Here is a 23,598-nt window from a genome sequence, read left to right on the forward strand (position 1 = left end):
TTTCAGTGTCTAAAACTACCTTTTCCAATTGTGATATCCCGTGTTGACATTCGTTTACGATCTCAGTTTTAAGACCGAAAACTTTTTCGCCTACTTTAGTTTCAACCAGAGGTTCTACTTTCTCTTGGATGTTGAGAATTTCAACATCGAATCTACTATTTGTGTTTCCAATTTCCTCCTGCATAGTATCCATATTTTTGTTAATGGTATCAATTTCAAGATTCAGTGTATTTACCACAGAACTTAAATTACCCACTTTTTGTTCTACCTGTTCTATTCGTTTACTAATTTTAATTCCCTGTCCTTCGACCTGTGCTTTAATTTGATCCACCTGTGTTTTGAGTTGCTCGTCAATGTGTGTTTTGAGCTGTTCATTCTATGTTTTGAGCTGCTCACTCTGTCCTGCAATTTGTTTGGTTAATTGTTCAAATAAATTGTTCATACTTAAAATTTTTACACTGTTTTGTTCTACGGAATCCGTGTGTTCCGATTCTACTTCAGAAGTTTCTTTCGGTTCTTTCTTTATCTGTGGTGAATCAAATATGTCAGTGGATTCGTTCACGTACCCACTATCATCTACAAAGTCACCCTCTACTTCCTGTTTTGTCCCTTGCTGTGTTCGAGACGATCTCGGCATTTCAATCTGTTCGTTGACGTGTTCATGGTATTGTATGTACGCCAATTGTCTTCCGCTAACGCCGTCTGTTATCTGGCCGCGTAAACTCCGGCTACTGCCAGCCGCATTCTCCATTTCGCTTGGCGCATCTACCCCGTCCACGTTTCTGTCCATACTAAATGCCAACTACACCACACTATTATACTTGACTCACACTGCAGTTTATTTTACTGACTTTTATTGCTATTCGTGCCACTGAACATCCACTGTTCGGTATTTACATTAATTTGTAACCGACAACAACTGGATGTCCTGTCACGGTCGCCACTTGTAACGCTACCTCCCTCTCTCGGACGTACGTTAGCTCTATAAAGCCTGTACTGTAATAAGTTCACGGGCTTCACCTTATAAACAAGGATTTTAGTACATAAGTTGACCGCGTGTACCTAATAGAAGCAAGATCGGACTTGTATTCAGTCAATAACTACAGTGATGCATCAAGCAAAAGTAAACTATAATCACTCTTTCGCATGGACAAGAAGTACACACAGTAGATGCTACCTATAATTAATAATTCGGTCGCCAGCCTACTTAGGCAATGAATGAGTTTTTCCTTGTACAAGTGGGTGCATGTACAAGCATAGTAACATGTAGTAATGATGCGTTATATGACAAAGTTTGGAACCAGAAAAATCCACTGAACCAAAGTTTTCTCTTTTTGTACTAATTTGGACGAGCTAAGTTTACACAACACCACACAGCAATGATTACTACGAACTGCATTTTGTATATTTATCAGACTGAAATCGGGCATAGATTGCCCTAGCATCGACAATCTTGAAAGTTGCCCTAGCATCGACAATCTTGAAAGTACACACACAATGTTACTATTAATGATGGAAAAACACTAATATACTTAGGATTAATATAAGATTTAGCTTTACTAGTCAAATCTGATCAGTACACTTCAAGGTTTGAAAGAATGGACAAGAGAAGGGGGGGGGGGGGGGGGGGGCCTGAAACTGTTATGGTCGTTAAACTGAAACTATTAAGTACTGAAGGCAAATTAACATTCAAAATTATCAATCAATGGATAACTACTCTTTTGTCTTCCTTCTGAATAATTTAACTGTCATTATTTCTGTCTCAAATTAATAAAATAGCATCGCTAACTCAATTAAAAAAAAAACTCTCTTCCAATTTAGTCATACTTTTGTTCTTTACCAACATTTGCAATAACACGCAGAACTTTAGACTTCTTTATTGCATAGATTAATCTGCTGATAATTTTCGTTAACACTAACATTAAACTTTCAGTTCAGGATACTCGGGTTGCACAATACGAGGTAAGGACCCTGTCTAGGTCAGTGATTAGGATAAGTAATGGCTAAGGCAATTCTGGTAAAAGTCACGTTATTATTGAACAGTTAGAAACAGTTTCGACACTGGTCCACACAGATACACTTCTAAAGATGAAATAAATGTTTGACCTGTACAAGTCGGTGCGGCGGATGGCGGGCAGCACAGCACACATGCAAACACGGCTAAGGCTCACACTACGTCGGCACTTTCCATCTTCTTAGCGTCGTAATCTTTCCAATTTTGTGTCTCAGAATATAGCCATGCCAAGTAGTCATCGGAATCGGTTCATCCGAGGCTCAATGGAATCCACTTTTCCTGGGTGGCCTCCTCGGTACAGTACGTGTTCCTCTGACCGATTCCCAACTCCGACCGTTGCTCGCCTCCGACTGTAATACTGAGCCTGTTGTGCCGAACCGCGCCCAGTGTGTGTTTTCCCGCCTCGCCTGCCTCCACCTTTTCCCGCTCCCCTACAGGTAGGGTATTCACCACAGGTTTTCTACTACACATATCCTACTGCATTACCTACGTATGGCCCAAGTGTATAAATTACAATTTTCACATCTTACAATAGTTTTAACATTAAATACACTTCCCTTTTGATTATCACATTGCTGGAAATCTAACATAAACAATAATATTCATTTCAAAAGTTGCTCACAGTCTCTTTAACATAACGATACGAACCGAAAAAGAAGTTCAAAACATTGCTTACATTAATTTATCTAAATTCATAAAGAAAAAAATTATTATATGTACAGTTGTCGTTACATGTTGGCGCCAGCTTTAGTCTTCTGTCCAACCGACTCTCTCACTTGGTAACAGTGTTCAGAAACTTCCCACTTACGGTTTACCCCTTGTCAAGTGGAATCCTACAATGAACATTTTACTGTATGGGATCTTCTTCTGGCCCTATCCTCTTCCTACATTCAGCCCCTGGCCCCAGTTTCATCCATAACCAATTGCTTCGAAGGTTCAGTCCTTCACGACGACAATATTTCTTCCAGGTGTTTAATGATATTCAGCTACAGTGTGCTTTCACCTCTCAGCGGAGGAACAGTATTGTGGTTGCTGTCCTTAATCCAGATAAGGATCTGTCGCCCCTCAGTAGTTACCAACCGATTGGTCTGATCAAAATTACCTGTAAGTTATTTGAATGGACGCTGGCTCTTTGACTCTGTTTGGTACCTAACCTGTGGACCTTTCTTCTCCTAATCAGTGGAGGTTTCGGGAGGGGCAGTCTCCGATTAATCATCTGCTTCAGTTGAAAAGTGCATGTTCGGCAAGCTGTCTTTCAGTGCCACCATCTTGTTGTAGTTTTCTTCAATCTTCGTAAGGTCTATAACACAGTTTGGTGCCATGTCATCTTACTTACACTGTGTGAGTGGGTTCTCTGGGGTGCCCTCCTGATTTTTGTTCACCAGTTCTTGTCACACTGGTCATTCAGAGATTCGATTGGCACTGTTCTCAGCTCTTCGCCAACCAAAGAGAATGGAGTTTCATTGGGTTTCGTTATTAAGTGTCCTTCTTTTCCTCCGTGGACTCGTGGCCTGCATCGGACCGTTGGTCACTTCTGATCTATATGTGAATGATTTCTGTTTTCGACTAGCTCCTACTCAGTGACCTCTGCAGAGGGACAGCACCAGAGTGCCATCTGGTGCACGTCTGTGTGGACACTCTGATATGCTTTTCAGTTCTCCCTCCATAAATCACTAGAGATGCATTTCTGTTGCTTTACTATGGTCCGTCCTGATCTAGAGCTCTACCTTGATGCCCAGCACCTGACCATGGTCGATCAGTTTTGTTTCTTGGAGCTTCTTCTTGAGAACAAGCTTACTTGGTTGTCCCATATCTGCCTTCTGAAGATGGGCTGTTTCTGTAAACTCAGTGTCCATTGCTTCCTTGTCCACATCTCGTGGGGCGTGGATCATTAGACTCTTATCTACCTTTATCAGGCATCAATTCTGTACTGTCTAGCTATCATTGTCAAGCTTATGGCTGTGCTGTCCCTTCCACTCTGTTCCTCTTTGATCCGGTCTACCGTCACGATATCCCTTTTGCCAATGTTGCACTAGTCATGTTGATAGTCTTCTGGTTGACACAGGGATCCTTCCACTTTCAGTTTGGTAGTCCCAGCTCCTGATTTCCTATGCCACCGCAGTCTGCTGTTTCCCTGCTCACTCCACATATTCTGTTGTTCTGTTCTTTTCATGGCTTCAGTACATCACCTACTCACTGCCTGCCCTCAGGTAGGTTTACAGGTTGGGCTCCACCTCACTTCTCTCCACTATGATTTCCACCTTCCCTCTTTGTCCTGTTATCCACATTCTGCCTTAGCCCCCCCCCCCCCCTACACACACACACACACACACACACACACACACACACACACACACACACACACACACACACACACACACTCTGCACCTCACCACCCTCTTGGTTAGTTCCTCGGCCACAGATTTGGATAGATCTCTTCTCATGTCTGAAAGCCTCCCTCCCTCCTACGGTATTCCTGTGTTTGTTCATCCCGCTCTTATGATAGTTTCGGTATCCTATTACTTTTACATCAGTGGCTCTAAATCTGCTGACCACGCAGTATATGCCTTCACACCTTCTAGGGACATGGAATACTATCTCTTTCCTGCAATATGCTGGTTGTTTACTGTGAAACTGATGCCCAAGCACCAGGCTGTCCGCTTTACTTAGTGGTTCTTCCTCATTTGAGTTTTGTTGTGTACAGGCTCGATGAGTGGCCTTCAGGGTATGGCCTGTCGTTTTTCCCTCCGCCCTTTGGCCTCGGCCATCCATGATCTTCTCGCTTATCGGGATCACGCTCCTTGTTCAGTTGATGATTTCCTTTTGGTTCCCAGCCACGTATGTTTTCTGGGCTGTGGCTGAAGGAGCAGCCACTAGCCCCCATTCTCCACGACACCCGCACGGGCGATTTGCTGCTCCATGTCAAATTCCTTTTTGCTCAGTCATGGGCCGACTCTTTAGAGGCCAACCTCTTCTTCTTCTTCTTCTTCTTCTTCGGCTCTACAACTCCTGATGAGTCTTCACCTCTTCAACTATCTCCTTCCATTCATCCTGGTGGCTTTCTAGCATTTTCCAGTTCCTTCTGAAGGTCTTCTATCACTCCATGCTTCCATCTAGTTTTTGATCGACCATGTTCTGTCTGTCTACCTGGCTTTCCTTGTAAAATGTTTTCTGTTATTTCTGTATCATTCATCTGTACCAAGTGTACAACCCACCTTAGCCTAGATTATTGTGTTCTGCCAAATTGTCTAATACAGCGTTCCTAAGAAGCAGTTTTCTCGGATCACTAGACAACATTTCAAGCAAAACGTATTAATGGAATTTATTACAGTAAGTTAAATTGGCAATACTTAACTATGTGTATTCAAAAAGGTGTGTCATAAGCAAATGGCGACATGCAAATAATCATTGTCCTTCGATATATAAAATTTCATTGCAAGCAAAACAACATCGTTCAGAAGTCACTGCTGTAGCTTTAGTATGACAGCTCGTCTTCCACTGCCTGTGGCTAGGTGGCACGGGCTCTTATATTTGCGTAGAGGCCGCTCCTGTCTTGGTGTCATCTTAGAGAGGGGTTCCTCAGCGTACTATCGGCTGAAATCATCTCACAGCCCTCCCTGCTCTTCCGTTCTTGTTGTTACGCCGGAACACAGATGAAGTCACAATACTTCTAACAGGCTGGTCTCTGTAGATGGCTTACAACTCATGGTTGTATCTACTCCTCCATCTTTCCTTTTGCAATTTGGACCGATTATTTTCCTGAGTATTCTTCTCTCGAATGCATCCAGTGATTTGCATCCTTTGCTTTCAGAGGTGTATATAAGCACTGGTCTGATCAGAGTTTTATAAATGGTTAGTTTTGTGGCCCTAGTCAAGAGCTGTGAGGATAGAAGCTTTGTTAAGGCAAAATAAGCTGCAGTTAGTCTCTGTTTTATTTCATATGAGGTATTATTTAGGCTGGTTACATTCAAACGCAGGTACCTGAAATGATACTCTTTCAGAGGTATAACTACCCATTGTTATTTCAACTGACATGTTCTCCCTGTGTGCTTTCCCAGGAGCAAGATATTTAATCGTGTGTTCCTGCTGGCCTGTTGAAGTGTAGTGAATCCCTTCCATTGCCATCAGAGTTCTTCCTACCGTGTGGATGTCATCCGCAAAGGGCAGAATCTACACAGATTTATGAAAGATCGTTCCCCTATTAAAGATATCACCTTCTCCAATGTGGAGTTGAATAGGAGGCATGCCAGAGCATCACCTTTTCTTATCCAGTTTTTAATCTCCAAAGTACTGGACAACATTCCTCCAGTTTTTATGCAACCTTGTGTTTCTCTCATTGTCAACCTTGCTACCCTTATCAGTTTTTCTTGGAATACCCAAATCACCTAGAACTTGATATAGTTGCTCTGTGTGTTTACTATCATACATTGCTTTAAAATCAATAAAAAGATGACACCTTTCGATCCTGTATACCTTTGCTTTTGCCAGAATTTGTCTGAGGATAAATATCTGGTTGATAGTTGACTTACTTTTGATAAATCCGCATTGATATGGTCCCGTTTCCCTCAGTATTATTGTAAGGAGTACAGTATGTTAGAGACGGTTTTGAATCACAGAGTAAGCAGTGTGATCCCTCTGTAGTTAGAAATTCTTTTAATTTGCTTTTAAATGTTGGTTGACTATCTGTCAGACTTTTAATACTATTTGGGAAATGACCAAAGATTTTTTGTGGCAGCATAATTCACCCCTTTGTGTGCCAAAGTGAGATTTAATCCATAATTGTGAATATCATCCTTTCTTCAAGTATTGTAGCTATGCACTTTGCTGTTATTTTTGAATTGGGATGGGTTATTAATGACAAATTTCATAAGTGAATGTATATGTATTGTGAAGGTACTGTGAATATCCTGAGTTCCTTCAATAAATGTCTGCAATGTGATCTTGGGTGGCCTTCAGCTATTATTCTGATTATACGCTTTTGTGCAATGAATACTTTCTCTCTTAATGACAAATTTCCCCAAAATATGATGCCATATGAAGACAGGGAATGAAAATAGGCATAGTTGGCTAATTTACTGATATGTTCATCACCAAAATTTGCAATAACGCTAATAGCATAAGTAGCTGAACCTAACTGTTTCAGCAGATCCTCTATGTGTTCCTTCCAATTCAATTTCTCATCAGTGCACACACCCAGAAATTTTGAGTATTCTGCCTTAGCAACAGACTTCCATTCACAGTCTATAATTATCAATGGTGTTACGCCATTTACTGTACAGAATTGTATAAACTGTGTTTTCTCAAAATTTAGTGAGAGTCCATTTGCAAAGAACCACTTAATAATTTTCTGAAAGACATTATTTGCAATTTCCTCAGCTGATTCTTGCTTCTTGGGTGTGTTTACTATATGAGGTGGAGTCCAAAATTTTTGGGACTGGTGCTGCCATCTGGAAAGTAGGAATAGTAGATCTTTGCACCGCTAGGTGGTGAGAGTTGCATATCTGATGAGTCAGTGTGCGGAGTGGCATTCAGCTGGGAGGACGTGTTGAGTGTCAACAGTGATTTCTGTAATACTTTGTGTTTGGTGTGTGGCGATTTTACGATGGATCCGTGAACAGACCAGTGTGTGTGTGTATCAAATTCTGTGTGAATATCAGGAAAAGTGCTATGGAGATCCTTGCAATGATTCATCAAGTGTTTGGGGGACAGAGCATGTGTTTTGAGTGGCATGCCCAGTTCAGGGCCGGCCGTACACACATTGAAGATGATGCTCACACTGGAAGGCCCGTTAGCCGCCCAACGCCAGACATTGTTGCCAAACTTCAACATCGGTTTGTATGGATCGACGTCAAACCATTCGAGACCTTGCGAATGAAGTAGGTATTGGTTATGGCACTTGACGACAAATGTTGACTGATGAATTGGGCGTGCATCGTGTTGCCGCAAAATTTGTGCCAAGGATGTTGAATACCGAACAGAAGACACAGCGTGTTGAAGTGTGCACAGACCGTCGTCAGACTGCATCTGATGATCCGACCTTCTTCTCATGGGTTATCACTGGCGATGAGAGCTGGATTTATGGTTATGAGCCAGAGACAAAGCAACAATCGTCCCAGTGGAAGAGCCCAAGCTCTCCAAGACCCAAAAAAGCGAGACAGGTGAGAAGCAAAGTGAAGAGTATGATCATTGTTTTCTTTGATACCAAGAGAATTGTGCACAAAGAATTTGTCCCACCCGACCAAACAGTGAATTCTGCATACTACTGTGACTTTTGAGACGGCTCCGTGAAAATCCGTGGCGATGATAGCCCGAACTTTGGTGTCGAGGGAACTGGCTGCTGCATCACAACTACATTCCCTGTCACACGTCCTTGCTCACCAGGACCTTTTTGGCAAAAAACAACATGGCGGTTGTACCCCATCCACTGTACTTGCCAGATTTGACACCTTGCAACTTTGCACTATTCCCAAAACTGAAACTCAAGTTGAAAGGCCGTCGGTTTGACACTCTAGGGAGGATTCGAGAAGAATCACTGGCAGTGATAAACACCCTCAAAGAACAGGCCTTCCAGAAAACGTTTGACCAGTGGCAGAAGTGCTGGGACCAGTGTGTACGTGCGGATGGGAACTACTTTGAGGGTGATGATGACCATTAGTCCGAAAGGTAAGGTTTTCAACAGATGGCAGCACCAGTCCCAAAAATTTTGGATAACACCTCGTACTTGTATCATCAGCAAAAAGAACTAGCTTTGCATCTTCATGAATATAGAGTGGCAAGTCGTTAATATATATTAAGAACAATAAGGGACCCAGTACTGAACCCTGTGGGACACCTTTCTTGGTACCTCCCCAGTTAGAGGACTCTGCTGGTTGTTGCAGACTGTCTGTACTGTTAACTTCAACCTTCTTTATTCTTCCAGATAAGTATGAACTAAACCATTTGTGCACTGTCCCACTCATACCACAATACTTAAGCTTATCTAGAAGAATTTCATGATTCACGCAAAGCCTTTGAGAGATCACAAAATATCCCAATGGGTGATGTTTGGTTATTCAATGAGTTTAGTATTTCATCAGTGAAAGCATACATAGCATTTTCTGTTGAAAAGCTTTTCTCAAAACCAAACTGACATTTTGTTAGTACTTCATTTTTACAAATATGTGATGCTACTTCTGAATACATTACTTTTTCAAGAATTTTCGATAAAGCTGTCGGAAGTGAGATTGGGCAGAAGTTGTTAGCATCAGATCTATCCCCTTTTTTATGCAATGGTTTAACAATAGCGTATTTCAGTCTATCTGGAAAAATGCCCTGTTACATTTGGGGCTGAGACCCCTGCTTACTTGTTGGGAAAAAGCTTTTAGTACTCTGTTCGAAATGCCATCAGTTCCATGTGAGCATTTACTTTTGAGTGAATTTATTATTTTCCTAATTTCAGTAGGAGAGGTGGGTTGGATTTCAATTTTATCAAACAGCATAGATAATGCCTTGCATTTTCTAATGAATAGCTGGACCCTATTTTCTCTACAACATTTAAAAATGATTATTAAAAATGCTTTCTACTTCTGATTTCTTGTTAACAAACTTTTCATTGTGTTTGATAGAAATAAAGTCTTCCTGTGCTCTCGGTTGCCCTGTTTCCCTTTTCACAATATTCGCAGTTGTTTTAATTTTATTATCAGATGTGCTAATCTCAGACTTTATGCACATACTTCTGGACTTTTTAATAACTTTTCTTAATACAGTGCGATAGTTTTTATAATGTTTCACTATTTCGGGATCATTACTACTCCTAGCTATAAGATACATTTCCTTTTTTCTGTTTACAAGCTATCTTTATCCCTTTAGTAAGCTATGGCTTTTTACATAGTTTCTTACAATTATATTTCACTGTTTTTTTAGGGAAACTGTTTTCAAATGTACTCACAAAGGTATCGTGAAAAAGGTTAAATTTTAAATTGGCATCATGTTCCCTGTACACCTCATCCCAGTCTAACTGTTGCAAGCTTTCCCTAAAATTTTGAATTGTTAAATCGTTAATGGAACACACTATTTTGGAGGACTGTTTTACATCACTGTATGGAGCTATATCACATACTGTAACTATAGTTCAATTCTTTTATCTTGGCGGCTCGCGCATGCCCGCCCAGACGCGGGAGATTGCTGCGTTGCCAGTTGCACACGACACACGCGCCAATAGAAGCAGCGCCATAGTATAGCATAGTTCGCAAGCTTACGTTTAGGGGGGAGGGGCGCAGTTCATGAAGTAAAGCCACCACGGCCGCATTAACCCTTTCGCTGCTACAAAGACGTGCTCCCTGCATTCCGCGCTGTGGGTGATTTTGTCACTGCACTGCTTGCCTGTGCAGACACATTGTGTTCCGACTGCTTTGACACTCTTTATCATTCGATTCCACAAAAACTATTTGGCTCAAAAATTAGATTTTTACCTATCTTCTTGACTGATACCTTCCCCCCATAAATGACTTAATTTTGTTTCGATGTTCAACGCAGTTATTATGCAGCATTAAATATAGTAAACCTTTGCACGAAATTTTGAAGAGTTTGCAGAGGTAAAAGTCCATAGAGTATACTTTCCGTATGGTCGATTTTAGTTGCCACAATGTTGAGAATGAAATGTGGGCAAGATACCTATATATTTCATTTAATTTAAGTACCACATAAGTGTCGTATGTAATATTGAGAAATATTCCACCTTTCGCGACTGTAACAAAAGTTTTACTTACACTGGGCACGTTTGGCTTTATTTTAAAGCACTTCAATCAATCTAATGGAAGTAGACAAAATACATTAAACAAAACTGTGGACTTACAAAAACATTAGGACTTGAATATACCGTCTGTCAGTGAAGTGCTCAGAGCTATGTCAAATATAATTGTGTGTGGCACACACAAACAGCATTTATTTGCTAAAACACTGATGAGCCAACACAAACGTTGAATATTGTGCTACCACAGCACAAAACTACGAAAGGTGACTTGGCAATGGAGGACACAAAATACAGTCCTTTATGATGCTTCAAAAGAGAGAAACGCGTCTGGTCTAAATAAGTCGCTTATTACAGTTGCAGAAGAGGGATATATTTCAATACCATTGGTAAAACTGCGACTGTGGAACAAAAACAAGAAATAGAACATGAATACCATTGTGTATGTGCCATACCTTTCACTGATGGAAGTGCTTTAAAATAAAGCCAAACGCGCCATGTGTATATAAAACTTTTATTACAGTCGCGAAAGACGGAATATTTCTCAATATTACATACGACACCTATGTGGTACTTAAATTAAATGAGATATTGTTATACAGTAAATATTATATGAAATTTAGGTATCTTGTCCACATTTCATTCTCAATATTGTGGCAACTAAAATTGACCATACGGAAAGTATACACTATGGACTTTTACCTCTGCAAACTCTTCAAAATTTCGTGCAATGGTTTACTACATTTAATGCTGCACATCAAAACAAAATTAAGTCATTTATGGGGGGAAGGTATCAGGCAAGAAGATGTGTAAAAATCAAATTTTTTGGCCAAATACGAGGGTTGCCCAGTAAATAATGCCCCATATTTTTTTTCTCCGAAATAAAAAATATTAGAAATGTGACACTTTAGGTGCGAGTTATTTGAAGTTTCCCGCGTGTGTACGCAAAGTTTCAATTTCCTCCGACAGAGAGCGGTGGTGTAGGAATGTTCTAAAATGGCGTCTGCAGGTGACATCCGTCATAAACAACGTGCAGTGATTGAATTTCTCGTAGCAGAGGAAGAAACCGTGGACAATATTCATAAACGCTTGTGCAAAGTCTACGGAACATCTGCAGTCGATAGGAGTACTGTTGGTCGCTGGGCACAGAGGGTGAAAGCATCAGAGGGCGGTGCTGCGGAGCTCCGAGATTTGCCGCGGTCGGGAAGGCCTCCCACGGCTGTCACGCCTGACATGTTGCAGCGGGCTGATGTTCTCATTCGACGGGATCGACGCATTACGACTCGACAGAGGCTTATGTCAAAACATTAGACAAACTTAAGCAGCGCTTCCGGCGCCTTGGGCGTCATGTTAACCCACAGGATGTTTTGATTCAGCATGATAACGCTCGTCCTCACACAAGTTTGAGGACTTGTGAACACATCGCGAAACTGGGTTGGATAGTGTTACCCCATCCACCCTACAGCCCCGATTTGGCTCCTTCAGACTTTCACTTGTTTGGGCCAATGAAGAATTTCATTCGTGGAAGACGTTTTGCCGATGACGAAGAAGTGATTCACGAAGTGACAACCTGGCTCCGTAGGCAGAGTACAGATTTTTACCGGCAGGGAATACACGCTCTTGTGTCTCGCTGGAAAAAGGCCGTCGAACTTGAAGGAGATTATGTGGAAAAATAAAGCAAGTAGACAAAACATCAGTCTTTCACATATGTAAATTTGATTGTTGTGGAATAAATACTTCTGGAGAAAAAAAATATGGGGCATTATTTACTGGGCAACCCTCGTAGTTTTTGTGAAATCGAATGATAAGTGTGTCAAAGCAGTGGGAACACCATGTGTCTGCACAGGCGAGAAGTGCAGCGATGACAAAATCGCGCACAGCGCGGAATGCGGGGAGCACGTGTCTACAGCAGCGAAAAAGTTAATGAAGAGGCAAAGCACTAGAAATTTCATTCAAACGAATAAAATTCGTGAAGTAAGGCACTCCAATATTGTTTTTAAATAAAGAAAATATTAAGCACCACACAAGGTTTGAACTCCTAACCTTTCACTTGGCAGCCCAACACCTTGGCCGTTCCGCTACCTCAGCTCATTGAATAGTGTAACTCCATAAGGACTCTAACACCTCACGCAACTACTTATAAACACTGTTGGTATGACTTTGAATTACGCTTTGTCGAAATACAATAGGAAATAAACAATTACCGCTGTTCTTTATTGCGAAAAAGCAGTTCGTGAGATTGAAACAAACACCTTTCCTTGCTATTGCCTGAATTAGGAGTCTTATTGCTTGCTTGGTTTAATTAATTAATAGAATATGAAGCAATTGGTATAAAGAATGCTTTTTCCAAACTTTCTGTAAAACAAAGTCTGCTATCAAGACATTGCTTTTGTTCTATTACTTTATTTATGACTGAACGTTTCTAAAACTGAAGACACTCGTCCGTGCTCTGCACTGCTGTCGAAATCTGGCAACGTCGTTCTCTGTTCATTAGCTAACTGTGTTTTGTGACGTCAGATGCGCAGAACGAACCTAAACTCGGCCGCCAAGATATATGACGCGCACTTTAGCTGTGCATCATGATCAGACAGACCATTCTTAACAGGAAAAGTTTTTATTTGATTAAATTTATGGTCAGGTGAGTACAGGGTTATAAATACAAAATCAAGTAGGGGTAATGCAGGAGTAGGTTTAATAATGAATAAAAAAGTAGCAATGCGGGTAAGTTACTACAAACAGCATAGTGAACGCATTATTGTGGCCAAGATAGATATGAAGGCCATGCCTACCACAGTAGTACAAGTTTATATGCCAACTAGCTCCACAGATGACTAAGAAATTGAAGAAATGTATGATGAGATAAAAGAAATTACTCTAATAGTGAAGGGAAACGAAAATTTAATAGTCATGGGTGACTGGAATTCGATAGTAGGAAAAGGAAGAGAAGGAAACATAGTGGGTATGGAATGGGGTTAAGGAATCTAACAGGAAGCCGCCTGGTAGAATTTTGCACAGAGCATAACTTAATCATAGCAAACACTTGGTTCAAGAATCATAAAAGAAGGTTGTATATGTGGAAGAAGCCTGGAGATACAGGAAGGTGTCAGATAGATTATATAATGGTAAGACGGAGATTTAGGAACCAGCAAAGAAGGACTCTGACCACAATCTATTGGTTATGAACTGTAGATTAAAACTGAAGAAACTGCAAAAAGGTGGGAATTTAAGGAGATGGGACCTGGATAAATTGAAAGAACCAGAGGTTGTAGAGAGTTTCAGGGAGAGCATTAGGGAATGATTGACAAGAATGGGGGAAAGAAATACAGTAGAAGAAGAATGGGTAGCTTTGAGAGATTAAATAGTGAAAGCAGCAGAGGATCAAGTAAGTAAAAAGATGAGGGCTAATAGAAATAATTGGGTAACAGAAGAGATACTGAATTTAATTGATGAAAGGAGAAAATACAAAAATGCAGTAAATGAAACAGGCAAAAAGGAATACAAACGTCTCAAAAATGAGATCGACAGGAAGTGCAAAATGGCTAAGCAGTGTTGGCTAGAGGACAAATGTAAGATTGTAGAAGCATGTATCACTAGGGTTAAGATAGATGCTGCCTACAGGGAAACTGAAGAGAACTCTGGAGAAAAAATAACCACTTCTATGAATATCAAGAGCTCAGATGGAAACCCAGTTCTAAGCAAAGAAGGGAAAGGTGGGAGTATATAGAGGGTCTATACAAGAGTGATGTACTTGAGGACAATATTATGGAAATGGTAGACGATGTAGATGAAGATGAAATGGGAGATACGATACTGCGTGAAGAGTTTGACAGAGCACTGAAAGACCTGAGTCGAAACAAGGCCCCGGGAGTAGACAACATTCCATTAGAACTGCTGATGGCCTTGGGAGAGCCCGTCCTGACAAAACTCTACCATCTGGTGAGCAAGATGTATGAGACAGGCGAAATACCCTCAGACTTCAAGGAGAATATAATAATTCCAATCCCAAAGAAAGCAGATGCTGACAGATGTGACAATTACCAAACTGTCAGTTTCATCTACATCTACATCCACACTCCGCAAGCCACCTGACGGTGTGTGACGGAGGGTACCTTGAGTACCTCTATCGGTTCTCCCTTCTATTCCAGTCTCATATTGTTCGTGGAAAGGAGGATTGTCAGTATGCTTCTGTGTGGGCTCTAATCTCTCTGATTTTATCCTCATGGTCTCTTCGCGAGATATACGTAGGAGGAAGGAATATACTGCTTGACTCTTCGGTGAAGGTATGTTCTCGGAACTTTAACAAAAGCCCGTACCGAGCTACTGAGCGTCTCTCCTGCAGAGTCTTCCACTGGAGTTTATCTATCATCTCCGTAACGCTTTCGCGATTACTAAATGATCCTGTAACGAAGTGCGCTGCTCTCAGTTGGATTCTCTCTCTCTCTTCTATCAACCCTATCTGGTACGGATCCCACACTGCTGAGCAGTATTCAAGCAGTTTAATAAGCCACGGCTGGAAAATACTAACACGAATTCTTTACAGACGAATGGAAAAACTGGTAGAAGCCGACCTCGAGGAAGATCAGTTTGGATTCCGTAGAAATGTTGGAGCACGTGAGGCAATACTGACCTCTACGACTTATCTTAGAGAATAGATTAAGGAAAGGCAAGACTACGTTTCTAGCATTTGTAAACTTAGAGAAAGCTTTTGACAATGTTGACTGGGATACTCTCTTTCAAATTCTGAAGGTGGCAGGGGTAAAATACAGGGAGCGAAAGACTATTTACAATTTGTACAGAAACCAGATGTCAGTTATAAGAGTCGAGGGGCATGAAAGGGAAGCAGTGGTTGGGAAGGGAGTGAGACAGGGTTGTAGCCTATCCCTGGTGATATTCAATCTGTATATTGAGCAAGCAATAGAGGAAACAAAAGAAAATTTCGGAGTAGGAATTAAAATCCATGGAGAAGAAATAAAAACTTTGAGGTTCGCCGATGGCATTGTAATTCTGTCAGAGATAGAAAAGGACCTGGAAGAGCAGCTGAACGGAATGGACAGTGTCTTGAAAGAAGGATATAAGATGAACATCAACAAAAGCAAAACGAGGATAGTGGAATGTAGTCTAATTAAGTCGGGTGATGCTGAGGGAATTAGATTAGGAAATGAGACACTTGAAGTAGTAAAGGAGTTTTGCTATTTGGGGAGAAAAATAACTGATGATGGTCGAAGTAGAGAGGATATAAAATGTAGACTGGCAATGACAAGAAAAGCGTTTCTGAAGAACAAACATTCGTTAACATCGAGTATGGATTTGTCAGGAAATAGATTCTAAAAGTATTTGCATGGAGTGTAGCCATGTATGGAAGTGAAACGTGGACGATAAATAGTTTAGACAAGAAGAGAATAGAAGCTTTCGAAATGTGGTGCTACAGAAGAATGCTGAAGGTTAGATGGGTAGATCATATAACTAATGAGGAGGTATTGAATAGAATTGGGTGGGGGGGGGAGGGGGGGAAGAGAAATTTGTAGCACAACTTGACTAGAAGAAGGGATCAGTTGGTAGGACATATTCTGAGGCATAAAGGATCGCCAATTTAGAATTGGAGGGCAGCGTGGAGGGTAAAAATTGTGTAGGGAGACCAAGAGATGAATACACTAAACAGATTGAGAAGGATGTAGGTTGCAGTAGGGAGATGAAGAAGCTTGCACAGGATAGAGTAGCATGGAGAGCTGCATCAAACCAGTCTCAGGACTGAAGACTACAACTACTACAAATTTGTCTTGGTCTATGAAAACGTTATTTATCAGTGTGCTGCTTTCCTGTACCACATGAGTAGGAAAATATATAGTTGATGTCAAATAGAAAGAATCAAGTAATATTTCAAGGTCAAGCTTTCTATCAGACACTTTCAGAAAATCTATGTGGAAATCCCCACAAGTTTAATCTTGAGTAAGGCTCATTTGAAAGTGTTGTGTTAACAACTATGACAGGAAAAATATTAGCTGCTAATGACTCATCATGAGCATTAGGAAGTCAACAGAAAATGAGTGCTCAGGAGATACAGAGATCAACTGCCTGTGAGATGTCTGTATTACACTTCACAAAATGGACCCTGGTGCCATACAAAAAATGTTCAAAACAAACCATGAACACCAAATGAGAAATGCCATGCCACAGTGATTACGAAGTTTGACCATCAACGTCAAAGGTTTCATTCCCATTTGCTGTGTGAGGATTCCGTGACATGTTCCAACCGAAATGCTACATTCTTCTGCAATCTCTTGACAGTTAATCTTCGATTGGCATGTGCAATTTCATCGACACTCCTGACATGAGCGTCGTAAGTAGACCTCATTTATAAACCATGTAGACCATTCGTATCACCAAGTATGGCTTAAGCAGTCATCACCGCAGGCTTCCTTCATAATTTAGTGTCTCTGTGTGAACGTTTTCTTGAGTTTCATGAAAAATTTAATACAGACATGTTGCTCTTATAACTCTGACATCTCAAAATTTGCAAACTGTGAGACAACAATAATCTGCTCAATATGGCTCTTACGAATAACTTAGTCATGTAGCAACGAAACTTCTGGCATTCACACAGTAAACACAGATGGTTGCACGGATGCCAACAACATTTCGCTCCAACACACCGTTGGCGTGGAACTATGAATATTCCAAAATTTTTGAAAAGACTACATATCTACAACAGTTGTCGAAGTTGACATTTCGTCCAAAAGACACCCAAGGAATTTTGCAGAGTGAGAAAGAAGTTGCAGATGAAGTATTTGTGTTTCTGCAAGATGAGTGGTGACGTGTTGTGTTGTATACGCTCGACTGTGGAGACAATGTACATGAGGAGTACAATTAACAAATATGCTGATACATATTTAACAAGTGAAACTGATACTGAAATAGGTGTTGAGCCATCAAGCCATGTAGTTCATCATCCTTGTTGGGCAGGAAGCAACAAATCTGGTCTTCAGCGAAACAAAATAAAGGACAATCATCCAAGGACCATGTACTAAACATAAGTATGTACAAGGAAGACCATCTGCAGGATAGAAGGGGGGGGGGGGGGGGGGAGGACCGGGTTTTGAATAAGTCCACAGCAACATGACCGTGTAGTGAAGAAGAAAAACTATGAATATTCAAGGGAGAACAAGTTGTACTTGTTACAAAAACTGTTGTTTGCGCATTTCGCAGTACAATTTACAGAATTTGCATGATAGTGACCACATCAAACTGCTTGTGAAATATATTTCAGCGATTTCAATGGAATCAGATGAAGATTCCATAACTTCAAACAGTGCTACAGAATTGGAAAATTTAAGATAACAGAATTTCAAACAAAGCATCAACTTTGACGGTGCACAGCAAACTGCGGAATCGGCATGAAAATTTGTAGGTGAGATAAATAACAACTTATCTCATCACTCTACTTAGGAATTTGTTTTCAACTCCAACTAATCAGGATTTCAAGAGGAGATGCATATGAAAGGAAACCTGGAAATTTATACAATTATGTCAACTGTTCATCTAGATGGTAAACTGGCTGGAAAGCTATTTATTGTGTTTTGAGAAGTTGGAGATGCTCTGCCACCTATGATTCTTTCTCACGTATGTGATCTTGCAAGGCAGTATGTAATATTTACGTCACAGCAAGAAAGAGTGGAAAAATGGGCATAAGGGAACTACAACTATGGTATGAGCATTACTTCTGGCCAATAGCTTGTCAAAACAACCGGTGATGAGAAATGGGTGTTTGGTTAAGATGTTGAGACCAAGGTTTAATCCTCACAATAGGTTGGGAAGGTTCTCTAAGACAAATGAAGCTCATCACGTCAGGCCAACTGTCAAAGCCATTATGATAGTTTTCTCTGACTTTGAAGGATTAGATCAACATGAACTCATGCCACAGGGACAAACTGTTAATCGATGGTACTATCGGGACGTGTTGTGACACCTGCAATAAAATGTGAGAAGGAAATGCCCGCAATTTGGCGAGATTCATGGATCTTGCATCATGATAACACACCCGCACATTCATCGCCGTTGGTGTGTGGCTATTGCACAAAAAATGAAATCACTATGTTGCCTCATCCTCTGTACTCTCCAGACCAGGCCCCTGCAGACTTCCTTTTTTTATTTCCAAAGTTGAAAACCCCATTGAAAGGACAAAAGATTTGCAAAGATAGAGGAGCTAAAAGAAAATTCACACATGACATTTTGCGCGATCCAGCAGGAGACATACCATGACTGCATCCAGAAGTGGAAACAGCAATGGGAGTGGTGTATCAATTGTGGAGGAGAGTATTTCAAAGGAGACCATGCACAATAAGTAAAAGTTAAGCGTAGAAAAATTTTGTGGACATTGTTCTGGAATTTTTTGGGTAGATCCCGTGTAATACAATGCTTGCTTTGTTTATCATTACCATTGCTCCGCTTTGTATCGACACGACTAGCACTGTTGTCAGCTACTCATTAACTAAGCATTTTGATTTGTTCTGTTCTCTCATGCTATGTTCACCATTGGATATATCTAGTCCCGGCCCCAATTGCCTTTAACAGCCAGTATTGTGATTGCATGGTTGACAGTATGTGGGGCATTGAAAGCCATAAACATCATCAGCATTTTACAGCTTTGTACTTGAGTGCTTCCTTGCTAGCATTAATATTGATGATAAAACAGGCAGTAGAAGAATTATACTAAGTGCGTAGCCTACGAAAAGTCAAGAACCCTTTGTTTTCTGTTGTTAAACAGCTACATTTACTTTCTTAATTTTGTTTATTGGACAAAGAGCTCATGTAAAATCAGTATGGACAGTTTCACAACCACTTTATTAAAACTACATAAAAGCAAAAGTGATTTTTACTTGTAAAAAATTGTGGCATTCAGCAAATCATAGTAAGTGATAGACGTGATTCAAATGTAACTGTTAGTTTTTCCACTGTTATCGTGCGTAAATGATCCCTTAAGTTATATTTATGTTATGATATAAAAATCAATTTGTTATCTGTTCTTTTACAGGGGATGTTGTATAAACGTGGGTATCTTCTTCCAACATTGAAGGAATATTGGTTCGTATTGCATCCAACAGAGTTGAGCTACTTCAAAAGTCAGACTGAGAGAGAACAATGTGGGTCAATTCCACTGGATCCCCAATGCAGAGTAGATGTGAGTCCACCAACAAATAGCAATTCAACCCGGGACAGGACTCGTTTTGTGCTCAATACCAATGACAGAACGTTCGAGTTCGCCACTATGGATCACAGGTGCATAGTCGTATTTCAACATACATTTTGCATTCCCTACTTAAATTATTTATTTAAGAAGAAAAGTAGAAAAAGTAGAGCATATAAATTTACTCGTGCTAATTAACTAGAATCACCACCACCACCAACACCGCAACTGTAAATATAATTATAACCTCTTCCAAGACAACAATTTTGTAAAAGTACGTGGTAGGCATTAAGGTGGGCAGTAAACCCAACAAAATCCATGAACATTCTTGTAACAAACAGTTACTTAAGATGGATGTAGAAATCACTGTTAAATGTAAATGTTCTTACTGATAAATAATATTGTTGGTACATCAGTAAAGTGTATAACTACTAAATTATTTCAGAACCCGTTTGCAATGGATATCTTCCTTGCAGACAGCAATATCATATTCTGGATTGCGTGAAGGTTACCAGAGGTCACAAGCAAATCGTAGAAGGCGGTTAAGAGATGCAGAGATCCTAAAAATAAGTGAGGAGAACAGACGTCGAACGAGTCAGATAATTGATATGGAACAGACGAGAGCAGAGTTACAAGCAGAGAAAATGGTAGGTGTACCTTTTTAAATACTATCAAATTCTCCGTTTTAGTTGTTGGAAAACAGATGTTTACTCTGTCCATTAGTTTATTGATTATGGTAACACCCAATAATAATTGTACACAGAAATTTTGCAGAAGCAACTAACTTTTGCTATGAAGTAACACGAATTACTAAACATGGTTTTCCAGAATTCCTTCACCAAAGAAGTGCAGTAAAGATTCCAGAATTTGAATCAAGAACAGCTGCCCACATGAGTATCTAGAAGTAGATATCCCAGCGTAACAAAAAATATTAACTTCATAAAGGCAAGTCTTCCAGCCCAACCTGTTTACCGGTTAGATTCTTTCCAGAGACTACTGATATAATAGCTCCGTACTTACAAGGGAACCTCCCCATCGCACCCCCCTCAGATGTAGTTATAAGTTGGCACAGCAGATAGGCCTTGAAAAACTGTCACAGTTCGATCGAGAAAACAGGAAGAAGTTGTGTGGAACCATGAAAAAATAAGCAAAATGTACAAACTGAGTAGTCCATGCGCAAGATAGGCAATATTAAGGACAATGTGTGCTCAGGAGCGCCGTGGTCCCGTGATTAGTGTGACCAGCCGCAGAACGAGAGGTCCTCGGTTCAAGTCTTCCCTAGAGTGAAAAGTTTAACTTCTTATTTTCAGTTTATGTGACAAACTCTTATGTTTTCATCACTTTTTTGGGAGTGATTATCACATCCACAAGAAAACCTAAATCGGGCAAGGTAGAAGAATCTTTTTACCCATTTGCCAAGTGTACTAGTTAGGTGGGTCGACAACATATTCCTGTCATGTGATGCACATGCTGTCACCAGTGTTGTATAGAATATATCAGACGTGTTTTCCTGTGGAGGAATCGGTTGGCCTATGACTTTGCGATCAAATGTTTTCGGTTCCCATTGGAGAGGCACATCCTTTCGTCAACTAATCGCACGGTTTTGCGGTGCGGTCGCAAAACACAGACACTAAACTTATTACAGTGAACAGAGACGTCAATGAATGGACGGACACATCATAACTTTGCGAAAATAAAGAAAGTAAAATTTTCAGTCGAGGTAAGATTTAAACCAAAGACCTCTCGTTCCGCAGCTGCTCACGCTAACCACGGGACCACGGCGCCCCTGAGCTCAGAATGTCCTTAATATTGCCTATCTTGCGCATAAACTACTCAGTTTGTATATTTTGTTTATTTTTTCATAGTGCCACACAACTTCTTCCTGTTTTCTCGATTGATCTGTGTTCAGTTTTTCAAGGCCTATCCACTGTGCCAACTTATAACTAAATCTGAGGGGGGTGTGATGGGGATGTTCCCTTATTAGTAATCATATACAATTGTTCGCTCAATAAAAGATCCATTCCTAAATCCTGGTAAATTGCCCAGATCACACCAATATTCAGTAAAAGAAATAGAAGTAATTACACACTTGTATCACTAAACCCTGAGGAGACTCACCACTCTGTGTTGTCCCCAGTCCTTCCAGCACTGCTTACTCTTTCTGTACTGCAAACCTACACTTTGACTATCTCTTCCTGTTGGATGGTCCATTTGGTGCAGGCCTTGCTTGGACTTTGCAATTTTGGTGTAGATTTCCAATTTCACTGCCAGTGCTATCTTTACCTTCCGTTAACACTTATGTGGCCCCCATTATTGGCTTTGACCTGCCATCTTATCCAAATTTTACAGAAGTGTGTGTTGAGCAGGGAAGGTCACCCACTAAGGTGTACGCTCAAACCTCTGTGCACTTCCACCATGACATCCTTCCTCCCTGTTGTTGTAGTATGTCCAAAACGCAACACGATAGCCATCCTGTTATGTGTATGTGTGTGGGGGAGGGGGGGGGGGGGGTTGGGGTAGTGAAGTACCTGTATGGTGGTAGCCCCTTGATCACGCAGGGATCGCAGTGTTGGTGCCTGCGCTGCACACTCCCCATATGCCACGGAGCATGTGCCCATCGTGACTGGGGCACAAAGACTCCCAGCAATGGATTACTTGTCGGGTTGCTGTTGCTGAGGCTGGGTGGCACCAATAGGGAGAGCCCCCATTTGGAATGGAAAGGCCGTGTACAATGCAAAAAAATACGATCCCAATGTGTTCCCTTCCCCGGCCACCCATGGGAGAATGTAGGACGAGACGACAAAAAGAAAAACACTCTCCCCAGTACCTGGTCTGTGCCAGGACTGACAGGGACTTCTTTTTGGCCACAAAGCATTTATTTAATGTTGAACACATCAAAAACAAATACAGGGATGTTCCAGCTAGCTTTAAGATGAAGAGTGATTCCCGGCTGATTAAAACATTACCTCCTGCCCAGTCACAGGCACTGCTGTCTTGTGGAAAGTTGGGTGACATTCTTGTGACCGCCACTCTCCGAAAGAGTTTCAGAATGGTCCAGGGCATCATCTTTCATGGTAATCTTCTATTGTGACAATGAGCTACGAGCCAACTTAGAGCGACGGGCTGTGCTCATCATCCGTGATGTCCGTAGGGGACCGAGAAAACAGAGTTGCTACTGTAGCTTTCGTCTTGCCTCACAAAGGTAGTACAATGCCTGAGAAGGTCAAGTTGATGGTCTACCGGTGTGATGTGAAACCATATGTTGCTCCTCCTATTAGATGCTTAGTGTATGAAGTTTGGACATATGTCTTCCCATTGCACTGTTACCCTTCTCTGCAGGGATTGTGGACATCTGTTGCATGTGAATGTCCCTTGTGCCACTTATCCCATCTGTGTAATCGGAGGCAAGCTCTTTTCTCCCTGCTCAGCAGAGTGCTCCATTTTTCATGAGAAGAAAATCCAGGAGGGTAAGACCCTGGATGAGCTTGCATATCAAGAGGCCAGAAAAAATTGTGAGCGTCTTAATCCCATAGAAACGATACAGTCTTGCACTACAGCTGCAATGTCAGCCCCTTCTTTGTCAGAGGTGCTTTCCTCTCTTGTGTTTCTTACTGCTCACCACCACCACCACCACCACTGCCACCACCACCCCATGCTGTTGGAGCCCTTCTTGTG

At 41.1% G+C, this 23,598-nt stretch overlaps 1 protein-coding gene across 1 annotated transcript in view; it reads left to right on the forward strand.

The window, feature by feature from the left end:
* LOC124797682 (differentially expressed in FDCP 6 homolog) overlaps positions 1 to 23,598 on the forward strand; it is a 134,949-nt gene that overhangs the window by 47,777 nt on the left and 63,574 nt on the right. Inside the window, exons 5-6 of the mRNA XM_047260804.1 lie at positions 19,771 to 20,015; positions 20,369 to 20,570. Coding sequence (XP_047116760.1) covers positions 19,771 to 20,015; positions 20,369 to 20,570 — 447 coding nt within the window. The remainder of the gene's footprint in view (positions 1 to 19,770; positions 20,016 to 20,368; positions 20,571 to 23,598) is intronic.

Source organism: Schistocerca piceifrons, chromosome 1, assembly GCF_021461385.2.
Source record: "Schistocerca piceifrons isolate TAMUIC-IGC-003096 chromosome 1, iqSchPice1.1, whole genome shotgun sequence".
In the NCBI taxonomy this organism is placed as follows: domain Eukaryota; kingdom Metazoa; phylum Arthropoda; class Insecta; order Orthoptera; family Acrididae; genus Schistocerca; species Schistocerca piceifrons.